General features: G+C 30.7%; 1 protein-coding gene and 1 long non-coding RNA gene across 2 annotated transcripts; both read right to left on the minus strand.

The window, feature by feature from the left end:
* Nucleotides 1-354: 354 nt before the first annotated feature.
* LOC124530905 lies at nt 355-1385 on the minus strand. Its single transcript, XM_047105273.1, has 3 exons — nt 1219-1385; nt 750-949; nt 355-641 (listed from the first exon to the last, which is right to left on the minus strand). Exons 1-3 carry the CDS (start codon nt 1327-1329, stop codon nt 533-535), a joined length of 420 nt encoding a protein of 139 aa, XP_046961229.1. The 5' UTR covers nt 1330-1385; the 3' UTR covers nt 355-532.
* A 5847-nt stretch (nt 1386-7232) lies between these two features.
* On the minus strand, nt 7233-9337 carry LOC124531279. Its single transcript, XR_006966508.1, has 3 exons — nt 9171-9337; nt 9006-9075; nt 7233-7308 (listed from the first exon to the last, which is right to left on the minus strand). It is a non-coding gene; the product is annotated as an uncharacterized LOC124531279 (long non-coding RNA).
* Nucleotides 9338-10601: the final 1264 nt, after the last annotated feature.

Genomic DNA, 10601 nt, shown 5'->3' on the forward strand with positions numbered 1-10601 from the left:
AATAGAATTGATGTTATTAAATTATAAACAAGAAAACAACAGAAAGGTTTTTCATTAAAATATTTATTCAAATTTATACATGTTATGTACGAAACTAAAATATAGGAGCTCTTGTTATTCAACAGTGAAAAAAAATTAATTGTATCTATAATTCAACATATATGTACTATGTCATATCACTATTTGGTGAAAGTTTCGATAATTAACTAAGAATATATATAATTGCTATTACAAGAAGTAAGTTAAAGTTTTAGAATTGAATGTTTTGAATCATGTTCTTTGTTGTAAGTAATTTTGAATCCATTCGATAATAACCGAATTACGAAAGTATCATAAGAATCAACACAATTTCATTTTCAAAATATTTATTCGTCATACACATTTTTAATACATAGTCTAATTCAAATGTTTAAATATTTCATTACGTTAAAAATTCAATAAAACTTCATTGTAACTAATTTTTTATTTCGATTTTCGAACGTCCCTTATCAAAGATGCAATGTGCATATGTTATATTATTTCGAAAGAAAATCTAGTGTTTTTCCGGGACTTCGGATCCTGTATTTTTAGGTTTCTTGAACAACATTGCTTTGTCACCTGGCGGACGTTTATTGGTAGTTCTGCTACCTATTCCTTCAAATCTAGAAACAAATATGAGTGTTACGCTGTCCATATTTATCTCATTGATATCGATAATGCCGGTTCATAATTACTAAACTACGTAAGTGTTGTTGTAAGAGAATTCATACTTTTTCATTTTGAATGGCTTCTTTTGTTCAGGTTTTGGTGGTTGATAGGTAGTCTTAAACGTCAAAACATAACGTTTAACAACGTCGACATTTACAGTGGTGTTTTCAGGATACATGCGTTTTTTCCAGGCTTCCCTTTCTTCCAACCACATTCTATAATATTCGTAAGATAGAAGCCATTGTATACGATTTGGTCCTTCCTAAAAACGAAAACAAACCACTTTCCTTTTCGTTACTTTAAACGTCAATAATAAAAATATAAATAAAGTAATAGCTTAATGCTAAAGAAGTCTAACAAAATGCGCTATGATTGTCATAGGCGTGTGCATGCATATATTTCATATGTATGAGGACGAACAAAAAAAGCTAAAATTAATTTGTATTATTATTATTTGGAAAGATTAAACAATAGTTCAGCTGAAGTTATTTAAGTGAAAACATTCACGTTTATTGGTCAACGTTACAGTACCATAAATTTCCAAGGCTGAGGATTATATTTAGGAAAGTCTGATGAAATGATGTTGTGAACTGGTCGGCACTGTATAGTTTTCTCCCATTTAATTCCAGCCATTCGTCCCATTTTAAAAATAATATAAAAGGTAAGTACTTAATTATAAAATATGTAAAACGTCATGCTCAAAAACGCCAAAATTATGAATTTTATCGAAGAATATGTAAGAAAAAGGTTTAACTATAATACTTTTTAAAGACAATGTAAATGTTGGTATAGGTTGCATATTTATTGCTTTTTTCAAAACTATGCAGTTAGTGGAGCGTCTTCGTTAGCTTTTTACCTCGGAATCCAGGACCATTTAATGAATCTCTATATAAAGTTAACAAATGTGGTTTTAATAGTCTAAAGAAAAATGTTAAAAGAAAAGAATTGACGAACTCCTTTTTTTTTAATATGTATATAATTATATTTTTTTCCCTGTTTTTCCTTATTTATATGAGATTAAAGTTATATTTTAAAAATGAAAACTATTGCAACCTTGATCTTGGGTCTCAAGTGACTGCAAGTATAAAGATATATAAAGATAAGGGGTGGAGAGGCGACTAGAGGCGACATCAGTTGTGAACACTCAATCGTACATTTATAATAAATGGATTCTGAAATATGGGATTTTAAAACCAATATTTAATAATAAGGATATATTAATAGTATAAGCCGATTTTTGACCCAGTTTTTAACTTTCAGATATTTTAAACTTTACCACTTCGTAAATTCAAAACGTTTGTAAAAATACATTAAAAAAAGGCATAAATTTCAATACAAGATTTTTTAGAAACAAATACAAAAAGCGTGGAGTAAATACCTGTTGACTTCCAGGTAGGATATATTAATAAAATATAAATAAAGATATATAAAAAAAAAATACAATTATACATGTATATACTTATACATGTATAATTGGTATTTTACTTGAATAAAATTTATTTAGATTTTGATTGTAGTGAGTATGAGACGATAGTTTTGCATGAAGTTCCGCTATGATTTTATTTTGAAACGCTTCAGCCCTAAATATGCAGATAAATAAAAAGATTCTTGCTTGTAATTTATTAAATTATTTATTTAGGGAGGCAAAATATTTTTTTTAAACCCTAATTTTTTGCGAAAGTCTAATAAGTATAGAAGTTATAAATAATGCAAAAAAAAACGTTACAACTAACACAGATTCATTGGCCCTGGGTTCCGAGATTTTACAATGGAGAATGTTACTAGATATGCTAAATAACTTAAATTTTTTTGTCAGTAAAGCCTGTATATATATAAATACACTAGTTATTGTTTTAGTCAAAAATACCTAGTACTTTTGATTTTATAGGCATTCACAGTTTCGAAATATATCGAGTCCCGCTAACAGCCGCGGGAGTGCTGTGACGCGCCGCGCGGGAATCGCACCGCTTAGTATCAAGTCACCAGTCACTTTTTATCATAACTCGGTTCCCTGTCAAGATACGAAAATTTTTATGGAATATTTTTTTTTGCTTCTTGTACGATCTACAATTAAGGTCCTATACATTTTTCATGTGATCGAGATTTCGATAACGACAAAACACGAATTTTGGGTAAAAAGATAGTTTTTCGCTATTTCCTTTTTTCCGGTGAAAGGTATCGAAAAATTACTATAATGTAACTTATAGAGTGTGTTCCGACCTACAAATTCGTAATAAGTACAAAAAATAATAATTACACGTGGTCATTTTTGTCACACGTTTTTCGTCTTTTTCACGGATTATCGCAGCACCTTCGCGAATAACTCTTTCTTCGTGATTATTCTTTTTTTTCTTCGTACCATTTCGCAAAGAGTATTTTGAAAGCGGTATTTCGAAAGCACACCATGCAATCACGCCCTTGTTTTTCTATTATCAGAATGTCGTCTCCATGCTTTTCTTGCAAATTTTTTTTAACCGTTCTGATGTCAGAAACGAAATCTCCTTTTCAACCGACTTCCAAAAGGAGGAGGTTATCAATTCGTCTGTATTTTTTTTTTTTTTTTTTTTTTTTATGTTTGTTACCTCATTACTTTTTACTGGGTGGACCGATTTTGATAATTTTTTTTTTGTTTGAAAGGTAGTGCTTCCCGTGGGGTCCCATTTTTTTTTTATTTTTTTCCGATGATGGTATCCGTATGAAAACGACATAAGTCTTAAATTTGCCTTATGTATATGCGCGACAAATAGGTGAATAACTCCAAATTGGTTGGCACAATTTTGATTATTCTTTTTTTATTATAAAGGATATACTTTAAGCGTAGTTTGGTGAAAATTTGGTAAGGTTCTGAGCACAGGATCCATGACAAATTAAGGGAACGGGAGGGAACGGAACAATTCTGAGGAGCACGTTAGCAATACTCGGTCGAATCTTTTATTTATGGGTTACTTGGATATTTGAATCACCTTCCGGAACGTGGTTATGTTCATGTAATTGTCATAATCAAATATTATAATCAACTAGCGACCCGCCCCGACTTCTCACGGATGCAATACTGATACTAAATATACTAAAGAATTTGTTTATTTACGACATCACATTGCAAACTTCTAAAATTGTCAGTGTTTCTTTCCTATATTGTTCATGTATTATATACACAAACCTTCCCCTTGAATCACACTATCTATTAAAAAAACCGCATTAAAATCAGTTGCGTAGTTTTAAAGATATAGGGACAGAAAATGTGACTTTGTTTTATACTATGTATTGACGGAACTCCTAAACAGCTTACAGTTAGGGTGCGATTTGGGGCAGAATTTCTTACTGTCTTTAATCAAATTTTGTGCATATGATGTGATGTCATATGATGTACGACATATAATAGCTCTTTTGCAAAGTTTTTTACTGAGGTCGATTACACCTCTTTCGAGGGTGGTACCTTGTAGTTTAAGCCGCATGACGTATTAAATCCGCATTTTTGAAAGTCTATTTTTCCTTTTTTCGCAAGTTTCCTTTGAAATTGTCCTCGAAGTAGTTTCTGACTCATATAAACGGAACGCTTAATCTATCCATATTAATAAAAAATAGTTAGTCAACATCAGCTTCACTTAAAATCAAAAAATAAATAAAAATTTTAACAAAAAGAAAAACCGACTTCAAACAAAACACTATTTTAAAACAAATGAATACGCACGAAAAAGTAATATAAATAATTCCGTATTCAACTTATTTTTTAGAGTCCTCCTAAGTAAAGTAAAATGAAAAATATTAGACTACTTAAAAGTCGATTTACGATTATATAATGTAGTTATAATTATTGTTATATTTGGAGTCGGTGTCAGCCAATAAAACCCTACAGTATATCTATCAAAAAACAATACGAGAATACTTTAACAAATATGTTTTTTACAAATTACCTTTTACACAATAATATACTGGATCAATCAAGGGGCTCGTATCGCTTCTTTCTTTTGATTGTTGGGCAAGGGCACCGTGGCTGACACCGGCTCCAAATATACCAATAATTATAACTACATTATATAATCGTAAATCGACTTTTAAGTAGTCTAATATTTTTCATTTTACTTTACTTAGGAGGACTCTAAAAAATAAGTTGAATACGGAATTATTTATATTACTTTTTCGTGCGTATTCATTTGTTTTAAAATAGTGTTTTGTTTGAAGTCGGTTTTTCTTTTTGTTAAAATTTTTATTTATTTTGGTTCCTTAACTCGCTAATAGAAAATTGACATTAGTTGGATTTTGCTTTCAGAAAGGAATAAATTGCCTCCATCGCCTCGCCTACTTTGTCGACCGTAGGTCGTCCTTTCTTATTCTCCTCCTCAGGTAGTGCATGATATAGATGAGAAATACATGTTTGATGGTATCGAGCTCCTGCTGTGACGAGATTATACCATGAATACGCTATTGTAATCGATCTAATCGCTTCATAGCTTTTATCAATTTTTTTCGAGTTTTAACATCTTTTGGAACGATAAAAAACAACTTTTCCGGCGAATTGTTAGTTGTATTTTTATATTTAAGCAAAACATATGATTTCCTAGTATTTGTATTGGACATTTTTAAAAGTACTAAGGTATAATTTAGACGGCGCGGGCGGGCTGATTGAGCCAGACCAAGCGTGTTGTACAATGACGTCACACCGTCACCGGCAGTCCGCGTCGTCGTCGTCGTCGGCAACTTGTTGTCTACCTCCAAACAGGAATATGTTGTGTTTCGGTTTAAAGGTCTGGTGACCCACTGTTAAATGGTTAACATTTCGATAGTCCACTTTCGACAGACAATCGATATATTATAATATAATACTATTGATACTATTTATAGAGAGTTATTTGTCGATAGTATTTCTTGGCCTTACTGTTGATGCCAAGTTGCAATGGGGCCCCCATATTAACGGATTGGCGAGTAGACTGAGTTCTGCGGCATTCGCGGTCAAAAAGATTAGAATATGTACCGATGTTGATACGGCTCGCTTAGTATATTTCAGTTACTTTCACAGTATAATGTCATACGGTATTATGCTGTGGGGCAACGCAGCCGCTATCCATACTATATTTGTGCTACAGAAGAGGGCTATTCGCGCAATCTATAACCTAGGAGCTAAAGAATCGTTAAGGAATAAATTTAGAGAAATCAAGATATTGACTGTTGCTTCTCAATATATATTCTGCAATGTTATGTATGTACGAAAAAATAATAATGATTTAATGAGAAAATGTGATACTCATAGCATTGGTACAAGGAACAAACACAAACTTGTTACTCCTGTTACTCGACTACATAGAGTCAGTAACTCCTTTGTGGGGCAATGTTTTACAACAGGATCCCAGAAAGCGTTCAAAATGCCTCTGTTGCCAAATTTATGAAAATTATTAAGGAACGCTTGTGTGCAAAAGGTTACTATACAATTAATGAGTTTATGATCGATAGCACACCTTGGGAATGAAACGATCGCCTCCTGGCTATTTCATCTCATATTAAATTGTTTAAATAATATATGAGACAAATAAAAAAATAAAAAAACCCGCTGAGTTTCTTTCGCCGGTTCTTCTCAGGTCAGGGTATTTTCTTTTCCGAACTGGTGGTAGTGTTTCAATTGACCATCAATAAGAAAGTGTAATGCTTCTATATTGAATAAAGTTATTTGAGTTTGAGTATTACTTTATCAATTTAGTTGGCCAGGAACACATAGCTTCAATATTAATATAAAATTATATATAAGAATAAAAAAATGTGTCTTTTTGTAAAAGTCTAGAATTTACATAATTACATACGTCCGTCGATCTCCAAAGACGCATTTCAAAAATAACAATATTCAGTGACAAATGTATCTCGATTCTAGAGATATTAATGAGAACTGTGACTAACGTATTATTTTTTTCCTGATCCTATTGATCAAAACCATACTATCGATATCCTGAAGTTTCCAAGGTCAACTAACGATAGTTCTGCAACACATCGATGCAATATATCGAAAGTACTGATCAAAAGGTTACTACTATCGATATTCGAAGTTCTCGAGGTTAGACATTTAGAAAAATTATAACTTGAATTACTCCCCATCACAATTATAAATAATTAGTAGTCAATTTAACAATTTTTAGCTATGAAAATAAATTGATTTAAAATCTTATACAAACGAACAATTGAGTCGAGATAGCTCAGTATGTAGCTAGAGCACGTACATCTTAACCGATAATAGCGGGTCCCAGCCCAGCACTGAATGTTCTGTGCTTGTAATTCATCTCAAGATCGGCGGTGAAGGAAAACATCGTGAGGAGACCTTCACATGTCCAATTTCAACGAAATTCTGCTAATGGGAATTTGCCAACCCACATTGGAGCAGCGTGGTAAAATTGGAATATGATTTTAACCTTTTTCTCTAAAGGTGAAAAGCCTTAGCCTAGCAGTGGCAAATTTACAGGTTTTTATTATACTATTATAAAAGAAACTCCATTGATGACATGTATTTATACATATACAATACATGTATTATCTTTAGGTGTTGTTATAAAAAAAACAAAATGGATTTTTTAATTTTTTATTAAATACACATGTAAGAAGGATTTATTAAGTTAATATACTCCACACTCACAAGTGTACCTGTAACAAAAACAAAATAATTAGTATTGCATTCTTATGAAAACACATTTTTATATATATCTTAGAAATTTATTTAGTTAATATTGTGTGCTATTTTTAGTCCTATATATTTTATAATAAAAAAATCAGGGTGGAGTAAGCACATAAATAATCTACCCTCCAATTCTTTACATTAATCTCATGATGAGTTAACGACTGCCTCAGAGGGATATGTAAACAAATAATATCATACTAGAGCTGCATACATGTGACATTACTACAAAAGCAAACTAACCAGATTACCATTGTGAATTGTTTGTTAATAAGAAATGAAGTTTATATATTTTGACACATTGTGATTATAATAATCCTTAATAGGTTTATATTGTTTAACATAAATTTTATTCACTGATTAATATAAAATGATCTACAGAATTTTATAGTATCAAATACCTAGATGCTGTTTAAGAATAATAATATCAATTTGACTAAAGTTAAATATAATATTTATCTTTCTTTTAATATACAACAATAGTTGTTATTGTTTCTATCAAAATCTTCGACTTCATTATATACTTATATTATTGTATATAGAACAAAGTTACCCTTACCTCTGTCTAAATTAAATTTGTTACAAGATAACATTGAAATTAAAATCAAGAGATAGTGGTAATGTCATAAGATTTTGCATAAAATTTTAACTTATATTTGCAATATACTAGAACTTAGAACTATTTGAGCTAAGCATATTTTACAAATTATTTCATTTTGTTAAAAAATGTCTGCATTCCTTATTGTGAGTAAACTTATTATATCCAAGGAACAAATTCAAATTCTGTTATTCAAAACAGAAGTAATAAACTTATTGATAGTCAAACAATACTACCAGAAGAGATAAAACTCTGAATGAACCAGCTAAAGAAACTTAGTCTTTTTTCTTTCAACAATTTTACTATTTAAATGTATTGAGTATGAATAGAAATAATCAGGTGATTGTTTCATTTCCAAGATGTTCTATCAATCAAACTCACTACCTTGTATATTATAAGCATTCCTTAACAAATTCTCAGAATTTTACTACAAGAGCATTTCAAATGCTGTTCGACCATGTGTAAATTCAACCTAAAATTGAATATAGTTTAACAAATAACTTGATGGTTGTTTATTGATAAGTTGATGTTATAGCTACTAAAACATATATAAAAACTTACACATTTCCATCATTAATTTAAATGAATGTTTAATAGAATTGTTTGAATATTTATACTCATTTTGTTTTTATTTATAGTAATAGAAACATTTTTACACTACAAGTAAAATAAGCTAAGGACCACTGCGAAACTTAGGTTATTTTGTTTGAAGTTTATAAATATTTGAAGATAAAATACCACGAGGTTGGAATATTACACTCTACTAACTAATTATCACTCTAATAACTAGTAGTGAAGTAAATTAAGGTGGGTAAACCAGTGTGGGTTATAAGCAACATAAGTCTAACGACAATTTTTTGGGTTAAGTCGTGTAATCGTGTAAATTGCCAGCATGGTCAACTTACTTGATTAAATTTCATAGTGTGTAATTAAACACTTTAAAAGATTCATGAGCTTATCACATCTTTGATTACTGCTGCGAAATTAAAACACCGACAATGTGGTATTGATTCAATATTTAGAGATCTGACACATTATGTGAATATGTTTTAAGAAAAATGTACATACCTTTTTATTTAGACCTCGCACGCATCTTCCTACGTTTACGTTTTAGCCTTCGCATACGCTTCTTACGCCACTGAAACAAAGTTGTAAATTAATGAAATGAGGATCTCATGCAGACTTACAAACACTTGATTACACTCAAACAAATGATCACTTAAAATAAAATACCTTTGCTCTCATGTTTTAAAGTGGTAAGTCTAAAGACTTATACTATATAAAGCGTTAACGCTTATCGGATTGAGTAGAAATATTCCGATACAGAAAGATGAGCTCTCTCGTGCTCAGTCTACGAGAAAAGAAGGAATATTATGGCGACTACTGTCAAGACAATGTTGCCAGCCAAATTGTTAGCGATTATGTGAAATATAATCGAGTCATTCGATTTTGAAATTGTCTCGAAATATTTGATTATTGTGGAGTACGACGTATAATATAAGAGAATGACTGTTTTCTTATTAAATTACGAAAAATTACAGAACGTAATCATCGCATAACGATCAAGAGTACTTACCCTAATTTTATATCCTCATATAACTTATTATTATTTTTTCGTTTATTTGATAATAGTTAAGTATTAGAAAATAAAATCAAAAGCCGTAATAATAGACCCCTTTTTATATTTAGTCTTGGAGTTAATCTTTTGAATCTAATAATTATCAATTACATTACGCATTATTTGTTTTTACATAAGGTCACTCCATAACTAATGCTCGTTTAGAAAGGAATTGACGAGATCTCAATAAGCGGTGATGAACAAGGGACTCATCATAAGCAGCGTTTTTTCGCCAAAGCCGCGGCCGTCTTTTTGATGACGGCTCACAGAAACCACTATACGAAAATAACTATTTGTTCCTTGTTAAAAAATCACCTATCGATATAGCCATACTATGTGTGCAGATTTTAAATATATAAGTAGAACCTATACCTATTTAATATGATATTTTAACGAAAATCGAATGAGTCAAGTCTATGTAAATGTACGGTTCCGAATGTTATATTTTGTTGCAAATGACATTGATATATATTAATCCTAAATCTCTTATCTCTCTTTCTGCCACTGCCCCTAAATTGCACCTTTTGCAATAGCTTTCCTAGACTTTAGATGCATAATAGCGGCTTAAATTTACCCAAATTTAAAAATAATTGACTCTGTGTTCCCATCTGCGGGCTCAGTTTTCAAAAAGTTTTATTCTGTTTATCCAGGAACAAGGAGTTATTAGTTGATTAAAGTTTTTGCAAATTTTAACATTAATAATTATCATTAGATTAACTGTATCTACGATATAATTTGACATTAGGTTCCATTTATTATGGAATGTGAAATCTTAAAAAAATATTGGCGTAACCAGACAATATTTAGAAATACATTATGGAGCTAATTGGCGTCATAGTTGTGACAAATGCAATTTTAATATTTGGTGACTGTATATGAATGACTGCATTCCGTCAGTTTGTAAGAATAAAAAGGTATGACTTGTATCATCCAGAATATTGTGTATGTAATAGATAAGACACAAGGTGTACAACAATAACATTTTATTTGAAAATATTCCAAAAAAATCAACTAAATATTTTAGTATTTCAGTCGATTTCAGTCAA

Source organism: Vanessa cardui, chromosome 7 (genome assembly GCF_905220365.1).
Source record: "Vanessa cardui chromosome 7, ilVanCard2.1, whole genome shotgun sequence".
Taxonomy (NCBI): domain Eukaryota; kingdom Metazoa; phylum Arthropoda; class Insecta; order Lepidoptera; family Nymphalidae; genus Vanessa; species Vanessa cardui.